This window comes from Cynocephalus volans, chromosome 8, assembly GCF_027409185.1.
Source record: "Cynocephalus volans isolate mCynVol1 chromosome 8, mCynVol1.pri, whole genome shotgun sequence".
NCBI lineage: Eukaryota > Metazoa > Chordata > Mammalia > Dermoptera > Cynocephalidae > Cynocephalus > Cynocephalus volans.
In genome coordinates this window covers 12,412,102-12,440,056 of record NC_084467.1, presented here as the reverse complement: position 1 = coordinate 12,440,056, position 27,955 = coordinate 12,412,102, and the positions used below count along the sequence as shown (strand labels likewise).

Genomic DNA, 27,955 nt, shown 5'->3' with positions numbered 1-27,955 from the left:
GTCAACTGCCGAGCTTTTTTAGTTTTTCTAGTCATTGTGAAGAAAGGAGTAATGAGTTGGCTAGACTGACATTTGTTGTAGCCGCACTTAAGGCTAGTAGTCTTAGGGCCGGCCTATGGCTCACTCGGGAGAGTGTGGTGCTGATAACACCAAGGCCACAGGTTCGGATCCTATATAGGGATGGCCGGTTGGCTCACTGGCTGAGCGTGGTACTGACAACACCAAGCCCAGGGTTAAGATCCCCTTACCGGTCATCTTTTAAAAAAAAAAAAAAAAAAAAAGGCTAGTAGTCTTGTAGGGAACAGTCCGCTCCATTGGGTACTTTTCCAACTGTGCTTGGCTGTTTGGGTGCAGGCAAAGAGGAAAGGGATAACTGGATTCACCTAGAGTTGGAATTCTTACCATATCCATACGACAAAAAGACAACGGAGCAAAATGGTTTAAGGTAAATGGCGAGTGTTGTTAAAATCCTGGATCACGGAAAATAAACAGAATCAGAAACGAAAACGGGAGAAAGCCTCTGAACTGTGAAGAAGTAGAGAAGTCAATAGCTGAGAGGTACCGGAAAGGAGGAAGGCGGACACTCAGGGGTTGTGCAAGTCTGCAGACACTTCTGTTTTCAGACTCATTCACCTCCAGACTAATCCTGGATCTATTTACACAGGGAAAAGGGTAATGGCTGGTGTAGAAGATAAAAAACAAACAAACAAACAAAAAAACATAATTGGGATCTGCAGCTTTGGAGTCAAGACTAGGTTCACATCTCCACTCCATCACTTACAAGATTTATGACTAGGAGCAATTTATTTACCCTTTTGGAGCCCCCCTTTTTCCTTCCTCAAAATGTGGAGAATACTATGTTACGGTTGGTGTAAGGATTTAATGATAATTTACTTAAGGAGCTGAACACAGTGTCTGACACACAGTAAGCGCTGAACACATGGAAGCTCTTACTGTTGCATTTGGAATAGAAAACCAGGGTAGGCTTTCAACCAGGACAATTATAAGCGCAGAAGTACTGTAACGTAGAACTTTTTGGATAGCTAGGCGCATGCGCCTGTCCGCGGTCGCGCATCGAGTGCCGAAGCTGCGCGTGCGCCGGAAGTTGCAGCCGGGAAGCCAGCGAGGTCGGTTCCGCCCGACTCCAACATGGCGGCGCCCTTTGTCTGCTCTGAAGTGCCGTCCCCGGCCTTCTCGCGGCCGTGATGCACCTCCCTCTGCAGTGAGGTCCGGGACATGGCAGGTGAGGGTCAGCAAACGTCCGGGGCCCGGGGAGTCCTGGGAACCGGGGCGGAGGCGGTGGAGGACGGGGTGCGGCGGGACCCCGGGATCGGTTGTGTGGGGGAGGGGAGGTAAGTGGAATAGGACGGGAACCAGGGTTGAGGGGACACCACGGGGTGGGAGGCTGCGGGGCAGCTGGGCGGGGGGCGCCGCCGGGCGAGCGGGCGGGGCGTGGGCGGGAGGACCGACCGCCCAGGCGAGGAGGCGCGAGTCGCCTCCCGGGCTGGGTGACACCCCAGCTGGCAGCATCTCCGCCCCCGCCGCTCAGCTGTCACCGCCCCTTGACCCCGCGCGCTGCGACGGGTGGGCGTTCTGCGGCCGCAGGGGTGAGGTGCCGGAGCAGCTCGTGTCTGCCGGCCAGGGCGGGAGGGCATAGGCCTGCCAGAGCCTAGGAAGTGCTGGCAGAGAAGGAGGTCGACGCTGTCCCTGTAGAACATTGTTTAGTTCATTCATTCGTCCCACAGGCTGTGGTTCAGCACCTGATAGGTTCTGACACAGCAAGTCATCCTGGCAGACTCCATCCCGGAGTAGTGGTGAGAGGTGTGAACTGTGGAGCCGGGCAGCGGGGTTTGAATTCCCCACTCCATGCTGTGTCCTTAGGCACGTCAGGTTCTCTTTGCCTCGGCTTCCTCTTCCTTAAAGCAGAGATGATAATGAAATCTGCCTCTAAGATGGTTAGAAAGGTTAAATGAGGTAATAGGTATGAAACGCTTGGAACACTTACTGGCACAAAGTAAATGCTGTGTGTTTGCTGTGGTATTCCTGGTATCATCACCACCACCCAGCGCTCTGAGACTCATGTGGGAGACATACCGATAAATAGGCAATTCTGATACTGCTGTGATGGAGGAATAGCCCTCCTGGCTCTGGGAGCACAGAGTAGGCACTTTGCTCAGTCTAGGTGAATCCAAGGAGGCTTCTGTCCCCCCAAAAGCTGAGACCTACAGGATGCTTGGGGGAAACAGGCAGGAGAAGGGGAGTATTCTCAGTTGAAGGTGTACTCTGTGAGAAACCTCAAGTCTCTAGGTGGAGAGAGAGAGGCAGGCTGTGGAGGCAGGCTGTGGTCGGGTCTTAGGGGACCCTGTAGAGCTAGTTAAGGACTTTAAATTTTAGGTTAATGGGAAGGCATTTAAGAATTAGATTTGTGGGGCTGGCTGGCTAGCTTAGTTGGTTAGAGCCTGGTTTTATAACACCAAGGTCAAGGGTTTGAATCCCTGTACCAGTCAGCCACCAAAAAAAAAAAAAAAAAAAGATTTGTGGACTAGAAAGATCACTCTGGCCACGTGAAGAATGTATTCCTTGATGAGGGTGTTAGTGGCAGGCAGGAGTTAGGATTGACCTCAGGTTTTGGTTGGCGGATATTGATGCTACTCAGTGTGATAAGGAACAGGACAGGGACAGGTCTGAAGGAGGGAAGGGAAGTTTAGTTTTTAATATGTTGAAATTATGCCTGTAAAACATTTAAGTGGAGCTGTCCAGTAGTTGTTATCCATCAAAGGACACGAAAATCACGGGAAGGGATGTGCTCACTTAGAGTGAAGGTATGAAATGAGAAGCAAAGTGTCCAGGACATCTCAGAGGAATGCTGATGATCAGTAATACTTGGGCACAGCCTCATTTTTGCTTGTCAACATTGTGTTACATCTTTCATTAAGCCGGAATTCCTGAGTGTAGGGACTGGAACTGAGTTTATGCATCTTTGTGTCCCCGGTCCAGCACATTATCTGGCATGTAGCAAGTCAAAAATGATCCAATCTAACATTTATTGAGCACTTACTTTGTGCCAGGCTGCATATTGAGCACTCGTATTTGCTTGTGTTTGATGGATGAATGAAAGGGCAGCTCTTAGGGAGCAAATATCCTTCAGGTTCTCATCAGATTTTCCACTTGGGTGTCTTTGATTCAGGTAATGAGCTGGAGGAGAGGAGTCAAGCTGGACTTTATGCAGACAGACTGTCAGAAAAGAGCAGCCTGGGCTATTTGGAAATCTGAGGTATGTCTGTAATACTCAAGGATGAAACAAACCAGGAGGTCAATTTGTTTGTCCTTCTTCTGTAGGCTCAATGTGATTCAAATCACCCTGTCAAGATGGCTTTTTCTTTAAAATTATACAGTAATGACAAAATCTTAGTTACAGTTTGGTTGAGAAATTGTTGATATTATCATTGTTGTTTTACCAACAAAGACCAGAGTGGCTTAATCACTGGGCAATGCTGACACCTTTTTTTAATTAGGTGCAATCTAAAATGCTCCAACAAATTGATCCCAAAATACAGTGGCTGAAACAAAATAGAAGTTTATTCCTCGCTCCTTAACAGTCTGGAAGCACATAGTCCAGATCTGGTAGAGCAGCTTGCTCTGTTCTGTGAGGTTAACTGGGGACAGGGTTCCTTGGGTCATGTGGCTCACCTTGTTCAGACCTAGGCTTTTGCATCATGGTTCAAGCCAGCTTCTCCAGCTCCTGCCATCATGTATGAACGCTGTCTGGCAAAAAGGGAAAGAATGAGCAGGAAGCACATGCTTATTCCTTTTAAGGTTCTGATGTTTAAAAAACATATTTTTGTACAATGTGGTCCCCAAACATAAGTCAGCTACTACATCTGGTGTACAGTCAAAGAGTAAGCATAACTGTTTCAGAGCTGGAGGAGAAGCTGGCTGAGAGACCCTGCTCTGTCCCCAGAGTAACTGGATTACTGACTTGGGGGCTTGGTCCCAGCCTGAGGGGAAGTCCACTGAACTGGTGAAAGAGGGCTGGACATGCTCCCCGGCCTCTGTCTCCCCGAGGCAGGCTGCTGTGGCTTTGGGTAGGTTTATGGTGTTTGAGCCCAGAGAATCCAGGCTTGTTCAGGATTTCAGTGTTCCCTGTGCCCAGTGCACTTTGGACACTGTGTTGGGTGCTAGTGATGTGGGCACAAGGAAGACTAGACCCCTGGGCAAGGCATTTCTGGCCATGTGACAATTACAAAGCAATGCAAGAAATACCACAGAGGTCTGGTCAATAATTAGTGGGCATGTAGAAGGAGGATCGACTGGCATTGGAAGGCTTTACTGTGGTGGCAAAGATTTAGAGTGACGATGCATTTTGGATTGATAACTGTAAAGTTCCCCTTGGGTAGACAGAGGCAGTGAGGACTCTGGTGTCATGTGTGCATCTTTGCTCCCCTGTTTTGTGGTTCTGTGTCCTGAACTACTTCATCGCTGAGTCTCAGTTTCCTCATCTGTGAAATAAGGATAACAACATCTACCTCACAGAACTGTTTTGAGAATTACGTGAGTTTAGGTGGATAATTCACAAGGTCTGCTATGTAACAGGCACTTATTAAATGTTAGCCACCTCCTACAGCAAGGTGCAGGGTGGTTCAAAGCCAGGGAAGCCAGTTAGGATTTCAGTTAAAGAAAGCCTGAACCTAAGGGGAAACCAGGTTGCCATCATTTCTGAGGCGGGATTATCCAGGAGGGTCTAGTGCTGCTCTGTGCTTTCCCTGCTTTCTTCAGGAGTTTCCCCAATTAATTAAAGTCATCAATCTCTAGATTCTCAGAGAACATACCCTGAGAGTTCTGGTAAGGGGTCTTTTTGGAACAAGAGGATTCTCTCTGCTTGTTTTATTCTTTCAAGTTCACATGCTTCTGGGAAGACTTTTCTGAGCCCTACTCAGCCCCACACCCCAGCTCAGTTTAGAGCCCCTCCTCTGTGACTTCTTAGCATCCTGTGCTGATCTCTGCTAATGCATTCTTACCTCAATTATAATCATAGGTTTTCTTGTCTGTCTCCCTGTTAGACTACTAGCATCTTAGACTCAGGGACAGGGTTTTATTTATCCTAGTATTCCCACTGTGTAGCTCATTTCCTGGCACATAGCTGGTGCTCAGTAAATGTTGTGGGATGGGCAGAGGATCAGCTTTGACTGGCTGAAGAGGAACTGGCAGTTGGGGCTGGAGAGAACTCCAGTGTGATAAGGGGTTGGGTGTGCTGTTGGTTGAAGAGAAAGAGAACCCGGTGGTTTATTGGGTATTTAACTGTAATACGGGAAGTAGACATTGTGAACTGTGACCTGAACTATGCAAGTTTCTTTCAGAAGATGGTTTCTCGGTCTTTTTGTCTTTTTCCAGTATAGCAGAGTTTCTCAGCCCTGACATTACTGACATTTGGGGCTGGGTAGGTGTTTGTTGCCGGGAGTTGGCCTGTAGCATCCCTAGCCTCTACCCGTAGATGCTAGTAGTAACAGTCCCCCTGTCCAGCTGTGACAGCCCAAAATGTCTGCAGACACTGACAGATGTTTGCTGGGGCAAAATTGCCCTCAGTTAAGAACCACTGTGGTATAGGGTAGTGGTTAGAGCATGAACTTCTAAGCCAGACACCTGGGCTCATATCTGGTTCTTGTACTTACTAGCTGTATGCCTCTGGACAAAGTATTTGATCTCTCTAAGCCTCAGTTTCCTCAGCTATAAAATGAGGGGTTACCTGGCACATAAGTTTATGGGTGGAATTATTAATGAGGTAATACATGTAGAGTGCTTTGTCGAGTCCCTGACTCCATAATTGATAATTAGTGTTATTATGTGTTACTTATGAGAAAGGACCCTTAAGAGGGGCAAGAAAGAAAATATGAAGAGTTGAGGAAGAAAACAGTGTTTGGTGTAAGAATACATGCACAGGATAGAAAAATCAGAAGGTTCTTAAGGGTGTGCTGTGGAAAGTAAGTAATCCTCCCCTCCTCCCCAGATAAGTGTTAATAGTATCTGTGTGCCCTTCCAGAGCCATTCTGTGCATATGTATGTATGTATGTATGTATGTATGTATGTATGTATGTATATATAGGGAAGACCTTTTTTTTTTGGTGGGGGAGGGGAGGGGCTGGCCAGTGCCGGGATCCGAACCCATGACCTTGGTGTTATAAGGCTGCACTGTAAGGAAAGACCGTTTTTTAAGAGAGTCAAATGGCTTGAGTGTGTTGCATAGGCCTGTCCGGTGGTTGGCCCTAAACGGGGCACTCCCATTCAGGATACTGAAAGGGCAGCCTCTGTGGGTGGAGCTTCAGAGTTTTAACAGTTTGCCAGGTGACCCATTTTCTTTCTTTCTTTTTTTTTTTTTTTTTCTTTTTTTTTTAAAGATGACTGGTAAGGGGATCTTAACCTTTGACTTGGTGTTATCAGCACCACACTCTCCCGAGTGAACCACGGGCCGGCCCAGGTGGTCCATTTTCTACAGTTCTGGAATTCCCCGAGGGATGGTGCCTGTGTAGGTGGCAGAGAGGTACGCAGACGTGGTGTCTGGCAGAGTGACACATTGTTGAGTACTGGACATCCCAACAGGGAGGGACCCCAACCTTAGAGAAAACAACAAACTCCACATACATTTTGTGTACAAAACATATTGTCTTGGAGATCATAATCTGCTTCTTTTGCTAGCCACAATTTTTTTTTTTTAAAGATGACAGTAAGGGGATCTTAACCCTTGATTTGATGTTGTCAGCACCATGCTCTCCCAAGTGAACTAACCGGCCCTCCCTATATAGGGATCCAAACCCGTGGCATTGTTGTTATCAGCACCACACTCTCCTAAGTAAGCCACAGGCCGGCCGCTAGCCACAATTTTTAAATGATTGAAATAATAGAGGTCAAAGAGTAAGGCTTTTGGCACAAAGTGATTTCACCATTGGTTGCAAGCCTGTATGTTGAGTGTCAGGGCAAATTAAGGTTGACCTCAATAACACAATCAGCACAGATATGTGTAGAAAACCAGGGCTTGGGCTCTTGGATTCAAACCTGCTTGTTATACATTGGAGAGAAATGGTTCTTTAGGGCTTCAGCTTAAAAGGAAGGAAGGAAATAAAGGACATCGTTAGAATTGAGAGTTGTTCACTCATGTCTAAACAGCAGCTTGGACAGGGGCTCAGAAGTGGGAATTCCAGCTGAGTGGGAGCAGGCCAGAAAGCAGGCATGGTAGATTCATCGTAACATCAAAAACATGCTGGGCTTCTGGTCTTAAAAGGTCTGGTGGTAGAATCTGTTCTGTTCTCCCACCCTACCTGTACCAGTTCCTTTACCGGAACTATTAATCTAAGCAGTCATTTTCCTGTCCCAAATGGAAGACTCTACTCTAATTTCCCCATCCTGCCTAGTGGGAAGCCATAGCCCAGACTTCTCATTTCAGTGGTCTCAGGGCCCAGTGGGTCTCTGTCAGGGACTTTCCTGGATTACTGTAACTCAGTCAACTGCCCAACTTAATTCTTCAAAACTTTGTTTAAAGTCATTTTGTAAATTGTTTTTGTTAAATATTGAGTAGATACAAAATGATATGTTCAGTGTAAAGAATAAGGATAGAAGGAACACCTATGTACTCATCACCTAGTTGTTTATTATTATTATTATTATTATTTTCTGGAGGCTGGCTGGTATGGGAATCCGAACCCTTGACCTTGGTGTTATCAGCACCATGCTCTGCCAAGTGAGCTAACCAGCCAGCCCTCCCAGCACCCAGTTCATTTCTTTGATTCGTGTTATTATTACCTTTGGAGTCCCTGTGTGCCCCTCTCCGATTCTGTCCCACCTCCCCACCCTCCAGGCCATCTCTGAATTTTGCTTTTATCATTTTCTTGCTTTTCTTTATAGTTTTACCACATATGTTTGTATTACTAAACAACGTATTATTTAATCTTGCACATTTTTAAAACAGTATAAATAAAATCATTTTTTTCTGCAGTGTCTCAAATTTGTTGCTTGATATACGTTCTTGAGATTAATCCATGTTGTGTACAGTTGTATTTCATTTTCACTGATGAGTAATGCTCCATTGTGTGAGAATTTGTCTATCCTTTCTACTGTTGGTGGACATTTGCGTTGTTTCCAGTGTTTTGCTGGGATGGGACACACAGTGCTGCTGTGCATATTACTGGGACAAATGTGGACAGCCTCTCCAGGGTATACCTGGAGTGGAACTGAATCACAGGTATGTGCATCTTCAGCTTGACCAAATACTCCTAAATTGTTTCCAAAGTGGTTTGCCCAATTTACACTTCAACCACCGATTCTGTTTGCTTCACATCCTCCCAGTAGTGGTATTATCAGACTTTGAATTTTTATTAATCTGATGGGAACATGGTGGTATCTCATGTGATTTTGATTTGCATCTCTGATTGTTAGTGAGTTGAGCATCTTTTCTTAAACTTACCAATAATTCAGGTTTCAGTTTTTCTGAAACACCCATTTAAATCTTTTGCTCATTTTCCTATGGGTTGTTGTCTTTTTATTATACAAATAGGTCGACTTTTTGTTTGTTGTTTTTCCTGGTTTTTTAAAAATTTTCTTTTTTGGTCGCTGGCCCATATGGGGATCTGAACCCTTAGCTTCGGTGTTATAACACCGTATTCTAACCAACTGAGCTAATTGGCAAGCCCTTTGTTTTATATTTTGGATACTAATCCTTTGTCAGTTATATGTGGTGTAACTGTCCACTTCCAGTTTGTGGCTTGTCTTTTCACTCTAGGTGTTTTCAGTGTTCTTTTGGATGAACAGAAATTCTTTGTTGTTGTTGTTGTTGTTTTGTTTTTTTAAAGATGACCAGTAAGGGGACCTCAACCCTTGGCATGGTGTTGTCACCACCACGCTCAGCCAGTGAGCCAACTGGCCATCCCTATATAGGATCTGAACCCGTGGCTTTGGTGTTATCAGCACCGCACTCTCCCGAGTGAGCCACAGGCCGGCCCGAAATTCTTAAGTTTAGTGTAATTTATCAATTGTTTTTTCAATTACGGTTAGCACTTTTTTTTTTCTTTTTAAGAACTTACTTCCTACTTCAAGTTTATAAAGATATTCCTTTATATATATTGTCTTCAAAACATTTTAATGTTTTGCCTTTTATCTTAAGGTCCTCAATGCATTTATAATTATTTTTGTGTATGGTGTGAGATAGGAGCTGATTTTTTTTACCATTTTTTTTTTTTTTTTTTAGGCTGGCCAGTGCAGGGATCAAACCCTGGACCTAGGTGTCCTCAGCACCAGGCTCTAACCAACTGAGATAACCAGCCAGCCCTCTTTTTCATTTTTCGTAAGTGTACCAAATTGTCCCAGTATCATTGATCAGGAAAAACTATATCCTTTTCACGTGGATCTATAATGTCACCATTAAGCATTATCATATATCCCGTGTCCACAAATGTGTGGGTCTGTTTCTGGGCTCTTTACTGTCAGTTCTCTATCTCTGTGTCAATATCACACTGACTTATTACTATAATTTTACAATAACTATTAGTATCTGGTAAGGCCCTGGCCATTTGCTCTTCTATCTTCATTTTAGATCACGTTTGTCATCCGGCCAATTAGCTCATTTGGCTGCACCACACTCAGCCAGTGAGCAAACTGGCCATCCCTATATAGGTTCCGAACCTGTGGCCTTGGTGTTATCAGCACCACACTCTCCCAAGTGAGCCACGGGCCAGCCCTCAATTAGCTCATTTGGTTAGTGTGTGGTGTTATAACACCAAGGTCAAAGGTTCAGATCCCCATACCGGCCAGCTGCCAAAAAAAAATAAACAAACAAATAAATAGATCATGCTTGTCAAATGCCATAAAAATTGTTGGGATGTTTTCTTAGAATTGCTTTGAATTTATCATATATCAGTTTGGATACAGTTGACATTTTTATGATATTGAGTCTTCTGATTCATGAACATGGTATATCTTTCCATTTATATATCAAAGTCTAAATTTAATCATTGTCTTTACATCCTACTCTCAAAAACAGTTAAGGACCTCAGAACACTTTAATTCCTGTCTTTCCTTCCTCCACTTTTATTCTACAGGTGTGTGCTTTAGTTCTTTTTTAAATTTTACAAGACATCATTAGTTCAGTGTGTGTTTAGATTTACTTGCTTATTACTTCTTTCATTGTTCCTCATTCCTTCTTGCATTTAATCCTTTTCTTCTGGGATCACTTTTCATCCGCCCTAAGTATATCTTTTATAATGTGTGAATTTATGCTGCAATCCATTTGGGGGCTAGCTAGAGGTTACCCATTTTCAGGGAAGAGTTTTCTCTCCTCCACTCAGCACCAGGATTTGATATAGGCAGTTTTCTGTGCAGTCTTCTGAGGTCCTGTGAGACCTCCTTCCTGGCAGGGCAGGGAGCTCAAGCTTGCTCGGTTCTGCAAATGCCCTTAATTCCCAGCCTTGAAGCTGCACTTGTCTTCTGGATTCCAGCCCTTGTTTAGGTTTGTTTTGACCTCTCAGTATTGCTTACTGACCTGTCAGTTCTTTGATGCATTTTAAAAGATGTCTTATAATTTTCTTCAGCATTTGTAACTGTTTGCAGTGGGAGAGTTGGCCTGGGTTCCCAGTGTGCCTTGCCTTCAGAAATTGGGATGTTTCCTAGTTTTAATTTTGTATTTCATCTGGCAGCAACAAACTCTGAATATTAGAACTGTGACTTAGTAATGTTAACTTCTGGATTTTATAATATGTTTTGTAACACTCATTAGTATAAGGAAAAAGGGTTGGTAAATGCCTATTAATGACAGAGAATTTGCCCTTTGGGGGCAGACTAAGATCTGTCAAGCCTGGTATTCTATGTCTGTTGTGGAAGTTTTGTCCTTGTTTACAGTGGAAAGAGCACAGTTTTTGGAGTTGGACTTGGCCTTGAATCTGGGCATGACACCGAGACCCAGGTGACAACCTCTCCATGATTCGCTCATCTACACAGTGGGGGTGACTGTATTAACATCCTCCTCATAGGATTATTGTGAGTACTGATGAGGTGGCATATATGTATGAAACACTTTGCAGGTAGGTTGCCACAGCAGCTATTCCAGTTATTCCCTTCGTGCCCTGTTGGTGGTATTCTCTCTACATGCCATTGTCTTTGGGAAACAACAAGCCTATGGATTTCTCTTGCCAGTAACCTCCGCTTGAGCGCTTAGCATGGGCGAGCTTATTATTAGCGCAGCTGTTTTCTCTGAGCACAGTCATCCAGTCCAACCCAGAGTCCTTTACCAGAACTCATGGTTTCTTTACAACTGGCTGAGCCACGCCATCAAGTTGGGAAATGAGAGCATCTGCACTATGGGCACTCACATCCAAGCGTTAATTTTTACCCAACCAGTGAATGCATTTAAAATTTGCATCAGTATTGGCAGGCTGCCATCCAGAGTATCATTTTATATTCCTGCTCACTAGGAACATTTCCTGCCTACAGTGGAAGCTGTCTGTCTTTTAAATCTTTGCCAGTCTGATCCTGGAAGTGGTATCTTGTGCTTATTCATATTTCTTTGATTGTTAGTGAGGTTGAACATGTTTTTTTCTGAGCAGTATATATTGACCACTTATATTTCTTCTTTCCTGTTTATTTCTTAATTCATTTCTCTGTAGGGAGATTAATCTTTTTCTTGTTGATTCATTTTTTTGTAATAGCTTTATTGAGATATAATTCACATGTTATACAGTTCATCCTTATTTGTTTATTGATTGATTGATTGATTGATTGATTGCTGGTTGGTACCAGGCCCGAACCATGGTGTTGTCTGCACCATGCTCTAACCACCTGAGCTAACTGGTCACAATTCACTCTTTTAAAGTGTATAGTTCAATGGCTTTTAGTATATTCTCAAAGTTGTACAACCATCACCACGTTCTCATTTCAGAACAGTTTCATTTTCCCCAGAAGAAACCCCGTACTCATTAACAGTCACACTCTGTTTATCTCTAACGTTCCCCACCCCACCCCAACCCCCGCCTTAGGCAACCACTAATCTACTTTCTGTCTTTATGGATTTAACTATTTGGGGCATTTTATATAAATAGAATCATACAACTTGTTCTTTTCTGAATGGCTTCTTTCACTTAGCATAATATTTTCAAGGTTCATTCATGTTGTGGCATGTATCCATACTTCTTTTTTTATCGTCGAATGATATTCTCTTGTATGGACATTCCACATTTTGTTTATCCATTCATCAGTTCTTGGGCATTTGGGTTGTTTCCAGTTTTTGATTATTTTGAATAATGTTGCAATGAACATTTGTGTACAAGGTTTTGTGTGGACGTGTGTTTTCGTGGTGATTAATTTTTAAGAGCCTTTTCTATATCAGGGCCATTAAATCTATATAGTCTATAAATATTCTCCCCAGGTTTATATTTGATTTAGGAAGTTGAGAAGATAAGGATAGAAAATGAACGAAACAGAACATTTAGAATTCTGACCAATCTTTCACACCCACAGGAATTCAGTTTGTGTCCCCTTCCTTCCCCACTAGGCCTGCTAAGTAGGCTGGCCTGCCTACTTCACAGAACAGTCACGGCATTGCTAACTCTGTCTCTCAGAACCAGGAACCAGTTACCACTCGGGGGTGGTTTCCAAGTTTCTCTCAGAAGCTCGTACTTCAAGTGGCTGGCTGAGAACTGCCAGGGTCGTAAGTCATCCGTTACAGCTTCTCAGCAGCTTTGCTGAGTCACTGCTGCTGCAGGTGGTGGGATTGGAGGGGCTGGAGATCAGCAGCCCTGTTTGTTCAGGGGTGAGTTCTGGGGCCCCGAGCCTCTCTAATCCTTGTAGGGCTGCCATCTAAAAACTGTATTTTAGACGAGCACTTCAGCATCTGTATTTGTAGAGCCCAGCAGTTTACAAAAATCATTGGAAACTGAGACATTGAATTCTTGACCACTTTTTACCCAGACCTAACTTAAGGTTTTCCAATTTTCCCAAAATATTCATCTAAAATATCCTCCTACTCATTTAGTTTTTCCCCAATCAAGTTTTATAAAATCTTAACTTAGTTTAAACCTATTGGGAATAGTAAATATAACATTTGATATTGGCTTCTGCCATATGTATTTCCTAGGTGGTGTTCATGTCCTACGCAGTTCATGTTCATAGTTGGAAATCAAGATAATACTGTGGGGAAAGTTTTAAATGAAAAAAAATCTGCCAAGTGCTAGGTAAATATTTCATTTTTATTGTCACTCACCTTGGTATCTGTTATATTTCGAATTCATGCGTTTATAACCTGGCAAACTCATTAATGAAATCGTTCATTCATTTATTAAACGTTTATTAAATCTTAACACTAGAAGGGACCTTAGCAGTCACCTAATCCTAATGATGATGCAAACCCAGAAAAAGTCATTTATATGTAAGAGCATGTGCCATATCGAAGTCCAGCTACATCCATTTCCAATTTGTTTTTAACCTTCTTTTGTCTTTTGACTTGAATTCTTGATCTTAAATAGTATCATGGGACAACTAATCCTTCCTTTGGAACTGCCATGTTCTGTGTTCTCAGCAAAAGCCTCTGTGCTCCTCCACAGTCACCGTGTCATTTGTGGAAAGAAGGTGATGTTTGCCGTCGCCTTGTGTTCTGGATACAGTCGAGTGGAGTGAGCATTGCAGTTGTGAGGCCTTCTCCTGGTTGTTCACATTGAAAATTCATCTGTGATGGGTGCCTGGTGTACTCATGAGATTTTTACATTCATTTTTAGAAGATAGGACAAGGATTAGAGCATGAGGTTCCCTTTTTTTCTTTATTTTATCAATATTGCTGGCATGGTTTATATGTAATAATTAAAATGATGGCTAACAGCAACTTTGTAGACACTTTTATTATCATCCTGATTTTACAGAAAGGAAATTGGGGTGTAGAGATTTAAGTACAGTTGCCTAAGATACTTAACTAGCTTTGGCTTGATTCCAAGGCAGGAGTTGTTTTATTTTTTGGTGGCTTGCTGGTACAGGGATCCAAACCCTTGACCTTGGTGTTATAACACCATGCTGTAACCAACAGAGTTAACCAGCCAGCCCTCAAGGCAGGAGGAGTTTTTAACTGGGGGAGTCAGTAAGCTCCCAGCAGTTGCATGCAGAATTGCATGTGCATGAATCTCCTGGGAGAAGAACTTCAGCTTTATCAGTGTCAGAGCACTTCACCTGTGTCTGAGAACGAAGGTACAGACTGCTGTTCTAGGGGAGTCCCCTTAAGGAATTTCTGCTCATAATGTGTTCCTGAGTGACACATTCTCTGTGCAAATTATGGTAATTTTCCATTTCCCTTATGAGAAATTTTTTCCTATTGAGAAGTTTTTGTCACCAGGTCTTGTAGAAAACATCTTTAAGTTTTGATGGTAGATAGAAACAAAGGACGTGGTAAAACAAAAAATACTGAAAGGATATATAGCAACAAGTTAAACTCCTTCCCTCCCCTTCCCCTGCTCCTGTGAGGGGACTCCCCTTACCAGTTTCTTATATACCCTGAAGAGATGTGGGTGTTTTCCTTTAACTATGAATGAGAGATATAAATTCTCAGCCTGGGTTTACGATTTTGGACAAACAGCATGGCCCAGCCTCCTCTAGGAAGGGTCAGGTACCAAATGTTAAGGGACTTTGAGCTACTCCAAGAAAAAGTACTTAAAACTTTCAAAGGATTTTAATCTATAATACTTAGTAGACAGCCACTTGCGCAGACGGCTCAGAAAGATATGTGAGTGTGTGTTGTATTCTGGGCACCAGCCAAACCCTCTCAGTGCCAGCTGCGGGTGACATCGTCCCATTTTTCAACACCCCCAGGTCCAGCACTGTGTACTACTGCAACCAGAGTGACCTTTCAGAAATGTGACCTGGCCATTGTCCTCTATTGTTTAAAACCCCAGTATGGCTCCCACTTGCCGATGATGAACACTGAGTGCTGGTGTGGTGGGCACAGCCCCGCATCCCTGGCCCAGCCTGGCTCTCCAGCTGCCTTTCCCACCACTAGGGCCACTCACTTCTTCCTCTCAAGGTGCTGAGCTGCCCTCCCCACCCCCCAAGCACACACACCATTCTTTGTCATACACCCTCACCGTTGCTTGAACTGTCCTCTTCCTGAATGTCCTTCTCGCCTTTGTTTGTGTATCTTCTTAGATGTGGCCTCCCAGGGTGGCGCTAGGCAGCACCCTTTCAGTACTCATCAGATGTCTTTCTCCCCTGGTGGAAGGTCCCCAAGGGTGGGGCTCAGACCTGGCCTTATTCCTTACGGAGCCCTCAGCTCCCAGCAGGGCACCTCGCTTGAGGTACTGCTCTGCAGTAGATTTTTTTCTGGTGGCTGGCTGGTATGATGATCTGAATCTGGGACCTTGGTGTTACTATCACCACGGTCTCTTAAATTAGACTGGCCAGCCTGCTGCAGTAAATTTTGACATAAATGTCCACTGCACTATCCCCTCAGCCCACCAGCTACAGAGATTGGCCCCCTGAATCTATCCATGTTGAACTTGAGTGGGTGACTCTTCTCAGGCTTTCTGCCGTAAGTTGCACAATAACAAAGGCCCGACAGCAGAAGAAACATAGAAAGAGACATATGTTTCTGTATTAATATGATAAGAAAATACAGTATTTGCATGAAGCAGATCTGCTCAGAACTTCCCCTCCTAAAAAACCAAAGGAGAATATAAAAGAAGTGGCAGAGAGTCAGCATGAATATGTAAGTTCTTGTTTATATGGAATTATTTAGGAGATGGAGTATGCTGGTTAAGCACTGTTCACATTTCTTTAACTACTTCTATCAAGCATTCAGAGGCTCCTTTGAACAGAACATAGAAACAACACCTGTGTTGCTTTTTTGTCACATTGGGCCAGGCTGTGGCTCCTTTGACCTCCACCAACTGCCTTCCCAAGGCTTTGACCAACTGCTATGGTCGGAGAGGAGCCTGCGCTTCACCGGTAAAGAGCATTCACTTGGGCTAATCTGGTTTGCTTTTAATTTGTTCATTTTTTTCCCCTTTTGTTTTAACTGTGTATCCATCACAGACCCGTGTTAGAGAAGCAGTACCTAATTCCACTTTTGCCGATATTTGGGAACACTTCCTGTCTGCTATTTATCTTATTTATTAATCATTGTATTTATGGTGATTTTCCTGTTTTATGAGTGAGCAATCTAAAACTCAGAGAAGCTTGCCTGAGATTGCCCTGTTAAGTATTGGAGCTGCGATTCAAATGCATGTCCTTTGATTCCGAAGCCACTGGTCTCTTCTCTTTATCCCGTGTCCACTCCTATGGACATCTCATTCTGTCTCGTGGCTTTAATTACCATCTCTACACATGGACATCTCAACTGTTATTGGCCTGACAGAATTTTGATTTCCTCCACTAAATCTCTTCTCCCACCATTTTTCCTCACCTCAGTAAATGGCACCATTGCTAGGCTGGTTTCTCAGGCCAAAAATTGTAGTGTCATCTTGACTCCTTTCTTTTTCTCACAACCCACATTTATTTGAGGAGCTAATTATGTTGGCTCTGCCAAAACACATCCCTGCACTGGCCACTTCTTGCCTTTAGTGCCACCCCCTTGGTGAGGCCACCACCATCTCTTCCTTACTGCAACAGCCTAACTGGTGTTCCTGGCCCCACTCTTGCCTCCTTGCAGTCTCTCTTTGCACTGAAAATTGGCCCTTTAAAAATGTCACTCTCCTGCTCTCAACTCTCCCAAGGCATCCTAGCACACTTAGAAGAAACCCCAATGTCTAATGTGCCCCTAAGACCCTGGGCGATATTGGCCTCTGTTGCTGCCAGTCTTGGCTCTTCTCATCCTCCCACTCACCTACAGCTCTCTAGACACACCGGCCCCTTCGCCAAGGTCGTGGCCGTCTCAGGGCCTTTGTTCTGCTCTTCCTGTGTCTGTAATGGCCCTGAGCTTACAGTGGCATGGCTTGCTCTGGCACTTCATTCAGGTCTTTGCTTAAATGCCACCTCCTCAGAGAGGTCCTCCTCGACCCCTGTCTTAAATATTAAAGAGCCTCTGCCTCTCTATCCCCTCAGCTTGCTTTAGTTTTCTCCACAGCACTTGGTACTTGGCATTGTATATTATAGCCATTTATTACCTGTCTTCCCCACTAGGCTCAAAGTTCTGATACAGTACCTAAGACAAGCGCAGAGTAGGCACTCATTAAATGCTTGTGAAATCCCTTAGTCTTTTATCTGTACCTCTTTCCTGATTTATGAGCTGAGGACCCCTAGAGGGCAATGCAATAATTATGAGTGGTTGTGCATCTGTATTGCCGCACTGGTTTTCTGTGTATTGGGGAAATTTCTCATCCGTGCACATTGAATTTTTCTCAAATGCACAACAATGCTATTGTGATTAAAGAATGGAAATTCTTTTTTCTTAGTGGCTTTTGTCTATTATTTTCTCAGTTAACAAGCACCATAAGTAAAACTATCGTTTCATAAGGGTCCACGGAATAATCTGACATCAAGTTAGTCATACTCAAAAAGGCCAGGGATCTCCCCTCTTTACCAGGCCTGTTCCCCGACTTGATCTGTAATGCTTGAGAGCAGCGTCCTGCGTTAGGTGCTATGAACAGCTTTAAGGAAGAAATAAGTAGTCCCACCTGGCAGTGAGTTTGTTAAACTGGTAGGGGAGACAAAGTGATGCGCTGTGTAATTTCAGGCTGTGTCAGTGTACCACTGCTTGGACGCTCAGGGAGTATTTGTGGCTGGGAGGTGTGGGGGTTGTTTGGGGGGTCATTAGACACTGCCCAAGTCCCACATATTCTGATTTTGTCTTTCTGTGAGGAGGGGCCTTAATTTACCTTCTGTTGAGCTTCAAGAGCCCCAGAGGCAAGTACTAGTATAATGGATTCTAAACTGGCATGGACTGCCTGGGATACAGGACAGCTTTTTCTTTAGGGCCAGGCAACATTCCCACTCAGTCATATTCTTAAAGCAGTGGGGTCCATCAGGGGTCAGGCAAGGGGGTGACTGTCCCCTCTTCAGAAGTGTGGCTAAATCTTAGAGATGGTGATATTTGCATAGTTTGAAAAGCAGAGTTGTATCATAATTTCATTTTATATTTAGACTATTTTTATATTTTAAAAAATCTGATTTGTATAATACAAATGTCAGAAAACACTAAAAACACTTGATCTTGGCTGGAATGAGTATGTGGAAGATGGCAGTGATTTTCAAGGTTGGGGTGGACACTATCCAGTAGAAGATGAAGTATCAGAATCTGGAGTTGTCGGGTGGGGCTGAGTCAGATTTGCATGTTTATCTAAAGGGAAAATTGATCTGAAAGTTCGAGAAACACCATCTTAGTAGAAGTAGAGTGTTTGTTAGGCAAGGAGGAAAGTTTGGCAGCGCTGGTTTTGTTGATATTTACTTCTCTGCCTTTTGCACTAAAGGGACAGGTTGTCAAACTGGGGTAGCTGGTTAGGTTGGGCAGGCAGGTTTGATGTTTGACAGGATGGCCTGGTGTGAACTGCCGTTTCCTTGGCCAGAGTTTGTGTATGCTGAGCCACCTGCATTTCTAGATAATCAGGAACGCTGAACAACTGGAAGCCAAATGGTGATATCCCTTATCTGCTCTCAGGTTCCTTGAGGCACCTGGTCCTGAGATGGCTGTGCTCATGGCAAGACTCAGAGCTGGGCGCAGCATGTTCAGGGAGCTAGGTACTGTTGTTCGGGAAGATCAGCATCTCTTGGTAGGCCAGTTGTTTTCTGGCTTAATGGCTTCCCTCTCTGTGGTGGTTTGGAAACCCTGCCTGCAGTTTAGTGCTTGCTAATAGCCCGGGTAGTATTTCATGTTTGACAGGTGCCCATTTGACTCTTGATGGAGCTGTGCTCTGTGGAGCCACTTAGTGCCCTGAGCAGGCACTCCAGCCTTCACCCGGGAGCACCCTCAGGGTTCAGCAGAACAGTCGTTCAATATAAAGTGCCTCCCCAGCAGAGAAAATCACTCTGAATGGCTCTTTGCCCAGTGCCCTCTCCCTTCAACCAACCTCTCTTCATGCTAATTGTGCTCCAGGATTTTTCTAGATTGCATTTAGAAGGAATAATGGGTTATGATTACAACTTCTTAACAGAGTCAAGTCACCAAATAGTTATTGAGTGCACCCAAGGTACCCAGCATAAAAGGGTATGTAGAAACCATCTGATAAGGTCTTTGGCCTAAAAAAAAGATATCCGCATCTCTGCTTCCTGTTAACAGTAGTTTGTTGAGTGCTTACGATGTTCCAGGCACTATACGGGACCTTTACATATGTTATTTAATTTAATCCTGTAACAAATCTGTGAAGTTGTGCCATTAACCCCATGTGCCAGCAGAGAAGCTTTGCCAGAGATAACCTGCTAGTAGGTGGCAGAACCTGGATTCAGGTCCTACTTGGCCAGACCCCAGAGGTTCTGCGCCTCCCCAGTGCTGAGCTGCCTCACAAACCCCTACATGTTGGATGCAGCCATGTGGAACTTAGTGCCCAGAGTGGCCATGTTTACAGTGTTTAGGTGATCAGGGTGTGCTGTACCTGGCACAGTGTCGCTTGGCAGGTGGAACAGACTCTACAAATGCCATTTTGTTGTTATTAGGGGGATCTGTTGAATTGAGCAGAGTGGATTTCACTACCCAAGGAAAAACATTTCTTATGCAGCAGTCTGAATGTTTGGGCACTGAAGGACAGATGGGATGGCTGTGCTTTCTGTGGCCAGTCCTTATGAATCTCACCCACATGAGGCTTAGCGACTCTTTCAGTTTTGCTGAATCTCGCTGTCCTGCTGCTGTCCTAGGGCCCCAGGCTTCAGGACAGCTCCTCTTGTGAGGGCACCCAGGAGCATAGCTGCAAACGACCCCATCTTTGCATGTAGGCTCCGTGCCATGACTGGATTGAGTCTGGCACCTGTACCTTACTTTTTTCTTATTAAAGATTTTGTTAAATTTTGAAATCTGTCTCCATACAAAAGTATATGAAATGTACACACGTTTAGTTTAAATAATAAATCTAGGTGTATTCAGGTAAAGAAATAGAACATTCCCAGTATCTCAGAAGACCTCTGATTGCCCTTTCCCCATCCAGAGACAACCATCATCTTGACATTTTTGGTTAACCATTCCCTTTTCTTTATAGTTTTACCATCTGTTTCAGTTACCTCTTGCTGTATAGCAGACCACCCCAAAACTTAGTGGCTTAAACCATCAGTGATTTGTTATTTCTCATAATTTTGTGGGCTGACTGGGCAATTGTTTTGCTCCTCCAAGTGTTGGTTAGGTCATTCATGTGATAGCATTCAGCTGGTGACTGGGCTGTGAGGCTGTGAGCTCCGTCCCAAAGGCATAGTGCTGTTAGCTGGGGCATCTCAGTTTTTCACGTGGCCTCTCTACATTGGTGTCCCCTCCAGAGCCTCTTCATGTGTTTCTGTCTCAAAGAAGGGAGGCTGGACTTCCCTACAGCGGGGCAGCTGGATTCCAAGAGAGCCAAAGCACCGTCTTCCAGGCTTCTTTAGGTCTAGGTCCGGAACCGATGCAGTCACCGCATCCTGTTGGTCAGAGTTGTCACTGGGCCCATCCAGCTTCGATTGGGAAGGAGAGAGGCTCCATCTCTCAACAGAGTGGTAGGCGCTAGCAGGGAGAGGAGGAGTAGCTGACAGCCAGCCTCAGAGACCATGTCCTACACCATCACTGTCCGTTTTGCTTAGCTGTGTCCCTCAAATACCTCATGTTGTCATTCTCTACGAACCCCTTGTGAGGCAGGCCAGGGCTGTGTCCAGCCAGGCTGTTGGTCATCAGGAGAGAATCCCAGCCCTGATACCTGAAGTCAAGGATAAAAACTGAGCACCTGAAGGTGGCATGGGGAAGGTGCTGACTGCAGCAAGGACTCGGTGTTAGAAGGTCAGGTGTCTCTCACTGGGGTCAAGCATGGGCTGTTTGGGGGCTTCATTTTCTGCATCTAAAATGAGGACTCTAGGCTTGATGGACTCTGTGGTCTTGTTCTGTTGTTTTCTGTGTTTCTAAGTTTTTAGGGTCTTTGTTAGAAGTAGCTTTAACTAGCGCCCACATTTATTGCATCTCAGGAAGAATGAGGTAAAGGTGAAGGATCCCCATGCTCATGCTTGAGTGCAGGGCATTACCTTCCATGGGTGGCCTGTGGCAGCAGCTGCCTGACAGGACAGCGCTATCCCCACGGTCGAGGGGTGCGGTACACCTGGTGATGACAGCAGCTGGCTCTTGATCATGTGGGTAAGGTCTCCTCGGACCACATGCTCCTTAGCACAAGCACCCAGGATGGGCCGCTTTCGCCTCTCTTCCTGTACACCTCTCGAAGCTTGGCAGTCCTGGTGGGTTCCTGTCACTGGGGATAAAGAGGAAACAGGTCACAGCTGGTGAGGTGAGAGCTGGAAAACGGCTGGGGCTGTGGGGCGGGGGTGGTTCAGCTATAAAGTCCACAGCAATGCATTCTTTGAGTGACACCATTTAGCACTTGGTGCGGGGCTGCTCTCACACTCCCTGTGGGGCTGGTCACAGACTGCTTGGGAGCAGCTGTTTAAGCTGCTGCTTATCTGTTTGTTGGAGCAGGGCTTCTTTTTCTTTTCTTCCTTCCTTTTAGTTCCTCTCCTCTCCCTCCCTTACTATCCACATCTTCGCTTCTTCCTCCTTCCCTTTTATCCTCTTTCTTGTTTTCTCTATTTTCTTCTTTGATCTTATTAGAACAGATGCCCTTTTAAATGTAGTTCTCTGTTGGAACAGCCTCAGAGGGGTAACAGAAGCCTCTGGTTTTCTCCTCCCACAACCACATTTGGGAGGAACCCACTTCTGGGCAGGCATCCTGCATCGGAAGAGCGTGGTTAGCATTGGGTAGAAAACATTACTCATGAGCACACAGCCGCTTTCTGGTGCGTCGGGCATGGGGGTGGCGCGGAGACGGGGGCTAGAGGTACTGGGCCACCATCCACCCTGTCCCAAGGGCCATTACTAGTCTTCCAAACCCTGAGGTCTCTGAAAATGAGGGCTTCCCCCTCCCCTTTCCCAGTGTGTCCAGCCCAAGGAGAGCTGTATGGCTGGGCTTTGCTGCCATTTCCCTGGAAGGTCCAGGGTATGTGGCAACACATCACAGCCTTGGGTCCCAGACAAGGCCCATTGATCACCAACCCCATCCACCTGTGGGCTAGGAGTCTTTTCTCGAGTTTATCTTCTGGGCAAGTCAGATTGTTTTCCTGCTGGAGGGTTCTGCTTTCGGCGGGCTCCAGCCAAGGGGTCCTGGGAACAACTCTGCAGATTCTCCCCCTAGTTGTTTTAGAGCCTAGGAGACACTCCCTCCCAGCTCAGTTTCCAGGTCAGCTCCTGGTGAAGGCGAGAAAGCCAGGCCCATGCCAGAAAGGAAGGGTTTGGGCCTCACTTGCAAGTTCCAAACAGGCTTATTCTGAAGCTGCCCCAATAGAAGGTTTTGCCCTTTATGGGCCCTGATGTTCCCTCCCTTTCTGCACATGGGAGATGGTTCACTTGGGGCCCATGAGTATGTAGAGGGTGACTGGGGATTGAGGCCCAGGGCTTGCCCACCCCCCACACACACACCTGTCTGCCCACGTGCCTTTTCCACAGCAGAGAGAAGACAGCTCTAGGGTTGATTTGGCCCAGGCCTATCCTTGCCTCCTGCCTTTGGTCCTTTTTGTCGCACTCTCTTCAGGTCCTGGGCCCAGGTGCCCCAGAATGGACTGGACATTGGTTCTTTCTCCATGTCCCATGCTCAGGAACAGCGCAGCCAAGATTCTTCCTTGCATTCCTCAGGTTACAATGGGGAACTTACTTTTTCCAGGGACTGCAGACCTTGGAGAAAGATGCCTTTGTGAGGTGTCCTGTGTTAGCAGCAGCCTTTGCTCTAGGTGGCAGACAGAGGGGCCAACTGTGTCCAGTACCTCACCTCTTGCTCCAGGGCTGGCCTCTGGCTCTCCCCTGCGTACGCTTGAGAGCTCTAGCCACAGGCATTTATGAATACAACTGTAGGAGCCGAGAAGCAGTGCCTCTGGGAGCCTGTCTGTGGATGTGTGGAGGGAGGGAAAGGGTGTTTTTGAGTTTCTGGCAGCAGCAACTGCAAACTCACAGCCCAGATGCTGACATGTTGTGGCTCCTGGCCTGTTGCCCCTGCCACGTTCCCCCTTACTTGTTGGGTGACTTCCTCAGCACAGCAGATACATAACCCCCTTTTGAAAAGTTTCCAGATTCCTTGGGGTGGACGGACTTGGCATCCTTCACAGCTGACCTGTGCTGGCGTGAGGGGCGTGGCATTCATGGCGGCTCATCACAGCCAGACAGCCATACATGGTCACTGCAGCCCCAGAGTTGCAGCACAGTGACTCATCCCCAGGAGGCTGATGGAACAGGGGAGCAGCCATAGCCAGGGAGGCACTGCTGAAACCTGGGGCTCAGAGCCCCAAGGGTCCCTCTCACCTGCCTGGAACCAGCCTGGGGCAACTCTGTGCAGACCCAGGCCTCAGAGGACAAGTCCAAATTCGGTTCCAGAAGAGCTGGCGGAGAACCCACTGCTGCTTCTCATATTCTGGGCCAGGCCTTGCCCTGTTGGATCTGTATAATGTGGTCTCAGACAGTGGGTATTGATTTTTATTTTGAAACATTCTGAAACTGGTGCTTTCTAGAAGGAAGGGCCTGCTTCTTTTCCCTAGAAAATTGTGGATCTTGAGACTGCCTCTGGAGTGGTGTTGGGGCAGGCAGGGAGAGCTGTTTTAGATACTTATTTAGTCATGGCTCATGCAGCTCATGATTATTCGGCATCAGGCCATGGAATTTTTCTGAGGATTTTCACTTGAGGCAGTTGTGGGATTTCCAGGCATTAAGTGAGGCCCTGGACAGAGAAGCTGCAGCCAGGCCAGCAGCTCTTGAAATCAGGATCAGAGTTCATTGTTTCTCCTGGGACAGCCACCAGGGCAGAGGGTTCTGGAGGCAGAGGACTCCCCAACTTTATGTAGTTCCCTGAACCCGTGAATCAGAGAAAGAGAGATCCCCACCTCTGAGGGCTTCGCAGGACAAGGGAACTTGCACAGAGCCTGTGGGTGTGGCGGGGGAGGGGCGGAGTTCCAAAATGCCAGGTGATGAAACATCTGCCTTGTCTTCACCTGTCCAAGACAGAATGAGAAAAACAGAAAGGTTTTTGTAAAGCCAGATGTGTCCAATTAATCTGTCCTTTAATCTATGTCATGCATTCTTTTTGTAAAAAAATGTTAAAGTGACCCCATCTTTTTTGAAAGGATGACAGTAATCCGTGTTTTATGTTTGTCTGTTTGCTTTTGTGACTTTTATATGTCATTTCCTGGCAAGATACAAAGATAGCTGTTTTGTGTTGGTTACTTGATGGTTTTGGTTTGGGGAACTTTTGCTGGCCAGTAGACCCAAGAATCTAGGAGCCACTGGTCAGTCTTGACTTACAGCAGGTATCTAGAGTTATCTGCCCTTTTGTGGCAGAAATGTGTCTCATTTGGTTTGTTTTGGCAGCCGGGTGGTATGGGGATCCGAACCCTCAACCTTGGTGTTATCAACACCACGCCGTAACCAATTGAGCTAACGGGACAGCCCTTGCTTATTTTTAAGCCCTTGCACTTATCTTAATCTTCCCTGTCCCATTGCATTTCTCACCTGGGAGTTTGGGGTTGGCTGTCAAGGCCGGCTGACACCTGTTCTCTGTGCTCATATGGAGGCCCTCGGGCTTTCCACAGCCATGGATTTCCCCCAGCACAGCCAGCACGTCTTGGAGCAGCTGAACCAGCAGAGGCAGCTGGGGCTTCTGTGTGACTGCACCTTTGTGGTTGACGGTGTCGACTTTAAGGCCCATAAGGCGGTGCTGGCGGCCTGCAGTGAGTACCTCAAGATGCTCTTTGTGGACCAGAAGGACGTGGTGCACCTGGACATCAGTAACGCGGCAGGTACCCCTTTGGGGTCATGGCTGACCTCTGCCATGCAAACTGTGGGGTGTGCCAGGCCTCCCACACAAGCCCCAGGCCATGCATGGCATGTGGGTACCAAGGTCTACCACTTTTGGGGTCCTGTTTTGACTGGGAGTGAGGTGACAAGGGGAGAGCTGATAGGAAGGACTCCTGATAAGCTCTAGGCCCAGAAAGCATAAGACAAGACTCGTTAGGAGAGACAGAGAGTGGGCCAGCTGTGTGCCCCTTGGCCCCTTTCCATGGCCAAGTCAGTGCTAAATCCCCTATTCCAGTGCTAATCAGGAACGTGGGGAGTGATGATGGAGATGGCCAGGGCGGGGGCTGGAGTAGTATCAGGGAGGCCTTGGGATTGAGGAAAGAACTGGTCCTGAATTTGGGCTCCCAACTCCAAACAGTGTTACTGGTCAGGCAAGGTGTTTTTCTCCCACTTTATAGATATGGAAACTGAGACCCAAAGAGGTCAGGTGGCTGGCCTGGAGGTCAGGTAGAGAGTTGGTAGCAGAGCCCTATGAAAGCCAGTGCTGATACAGTTGGGTTGGAGTGTCCTCCGCTGTTAAGTGCAGTGGCTGGGTAGAATATGTACAGGGCTGGCGTTCACATCCCCTGTCCTCTGTGGGTGATCATCTTCTCAGAGGCTGTTGGTTGGGCTGAGAATCCCCAGGTTACCCACCTCTCCCCTAGCACAGGAGATGGGGAGATGGAGCCTTGCCACTTGGCTGGCCTTAACTCTCTGGATCCTGCTGCTGGGTGGAGTGGTGGGGTGGGCTGCTGGTGCCAGGCCTTGAGGTGGGTCTGTGATGGCTGTCCTGTCCTTGGCAGGCCTGGGGCAGGTGCTGGAGTTTATGTACACAGCCAAGTTGAGCCTGAGCCCTGAGAACGTGGACGATGTGCTGGCCGTGGCCAGCTTCCTCCAGATGCAGGACATCATCACGGCCTGCCATGCCCTTAAATCACTCACTGAGCCATCTGCCAGCCCCGGGGAAAATGCGGAGGCCTCAGCCATGGAAGGTAAGATTATTGGCAGGCTGTTCCTGAGCAGGTGACAGAGACCCCGGCTTTTGATGTGGGCTCTGCCTCTGATTGTCTGGATCACCTCTCTGGGTCTCAGTTTCCTCATCTGGCCCTGTCTCTGTTGTGGGATGCTGGTGAGGGTTGGCTGCAGTGAAGTGTGAGAAAGGTCCTCCTGCCTGTCCCTTTCCCACCTTTCACAGCAGAGGCTCAGGAGCTGTGCTTGGTTTGGTGCTTGTGCACATGCGCAGGGGCCTGCCACTCCCCTGACCTCCTCAGAAGCCCTTGTGGGCCAGATTCCTTGTTGCACACTTGCAAAGGACCGTGTTCCTCTCCTTTCACTGACCTCTGAGCAGCCTCTTCATTGCACATGTGAGGTCTATCTCCCTGATCAATCTTTGTGCCCCACAGAAGCAGGAATGTCACTGTTGTGTTCCCAGTGCCCTGCAGACAGCCTGGCCTGGAGTAGGTGCCCTGTGAATAATCTGTTGAACAAACAAACCAACAAACCACTACTTAGTTATATCCCCAGGGAGGATCCGGAAGAGCTAGCAAGTTCTGGGCCACCTCACCACTCCGATTGGTGGGCACTTGATGGGAAATGGCAGGTCTGTCCTGTTTCATCTCTAGGAGGGGACAAAAGAGCCAAAGAGGAGAAGGCTGCTGCCACCACGCTGAGCAGGCTGGATCAAGCGGGAGGCAGTCCACCCACAGGCCCAGGGAGGGATCTCAAAGAGGAGCGAGGTGGCCAGGCCAAGAGTGTGGCCAGTGGTGAGTGGCAATACTGAGGACCCGCTGGCTGTCCTGGAGGGAGGAGGTGGGCCGTGGGAAGTCAGAATGCCCATTCCATCGCCTGGCAGCAGCCTGGGCCCAATGTAGGGAGGGGCTGCCTCAGCAGGGTCCTGTGGCAGAGAAGTAGGTGGCACTGGCACCTGCCCTTCTTGAGTTCACATTTCCCAAAAAGACCCAGTGCTTGTTCTGGGGAGTCTGTTCCAGCCAGCACAGGGGAGCAGCAGCCTGAGCGTGGATGTGCTGGGGCCTACCCACTGGGACACAGCTACCATCGGGGCCAGGTCCAGGAGGGTGACCTGGCCCTTGGACAGAGGGTCCCCATCCAGGCCCTGGCACTCCCTCTCACACTCCAGGTGCAGAGCAGACAGAGAAGGCTGATGCCCCTCGGGAGCCCCAACCTGTGGAGCTCAAGTCGGACCCCACAAGTGGCATGGCTGCTGCGGAAGCCGAGGCTGCCTTGTCAGAGAGCTCGGAGCAAGGTACTGCCAGCCAGGGCCAGGCCCTCACTCCCGTGTGCTCCCAGGGCCCAGCTTCACCGCCCACAGGACCTCCCTCCCTCCTACCCCTAGCTGAGCCCACTTGAGGCCACCAACACTTCAGCTCTCTGTTCCTTGGTTGTACATCCTGGCCATGTTTCTGTGAGCACATGCATTAGAAGCTTCCTGAGAGCCCTGGGGCTCCTTCCCAGCCCTCAGCTCCATGCAGGGTGTGCCTTGCTGTCACAACACCCCCTTGGGGCAAATACCCAGCTCATAGCCCCCCTGGTGCTTTCCCTGGCCAGTGGCAGGGCCGTTTACGAGTCTCCCCAAGATGTTACCGGATGCTCATGTGGAGATGGGGGGCTGTGCAAGGTGGGACAGATCTGGGCCTGACCTGTGAGATGCTCTGAGCTCAGTCCCTTCAGAAACCCCCTCCTGCCTCAGTGCCTGCCCTTCTTGCAGAAATGGAGGTGGAGCCGGCTAGGAAAGGGGAGGGGGAGCAAGAGGAGGAGGACACAGGGCCTGCTGTGGTCAAGGAAGAGGGACCCCTGCTGGAGAACGGAGAGGCCACCGAGGAGAACGAGGAATCCGCGGGCACAGACTCTGGGCAGGAGCTCGGCACCGACGCCCGGAGCCTGCGCTCAGGCACCTATGGCGACCGCACAGAGTCCAAGGCCTACGGCTCCGTCATCCACAAGTGTGAGGTGCGGGGTCACAGGGGGTGC

At 47.1% G+C, this 27,955-nt stretch overlaps 1 protein-coding gene across 6 annotated transcripts in view; it reads left to right on the top strand.

Moving 5' to 3' along the window:
- Window positions 1–1,132: 1,132 nt before the first annotated feature.
- ZBTB17 (zinc finger and BTB domain containing 17) overlaps window positions 1,133–27,955 on the top strand; it is a 29,819-nt gene continuing 2,996 nt past the window's right edge. For 2 of the 6 annotated variants that reach the window (XM_063104660.1, XM_063104656.1), the window contains exons 1-7: window positions 1,133–1,243; window positions 3,188–3,274; window positions 24,724–24,930; window positions 25,771–25,959; window positions 26,590–26,730; window positions 27,105–27,230; window positions 27,693–27,934. In XM_063104660.1, coding sequence (XP_062960730.1) covers window positions 24,726–24,930; window positions 25,771–25,959; window positions 26,590–26,730; window positions 27,105–27,230; window positions 27,693–27,934 — 903 coding nt within the window. In that variant the 5' untranslated portion in view covers window positions 1,133–1,243; window positions 3,188–3,274; window positions 24,724–24,725. Of the gene's footprint in view, window positions 1,244–3,187; window positions 3,275–8,131; window positions 8,231–9,232; window positions 9,329–23,409; window positions 23,601–24,723; window positions 24,931–25,770; window positions 25,960–26,589; window positions 26,731–27,104; window positions 27,231–27,692; window positions 27,935–27,955 lie in introns of those variants that run through there. The other 4 variants (XM_063104657.1, XM_063104658.1, XM_063104661.1 and 1 more) reach the window with 4 other exon arrangements.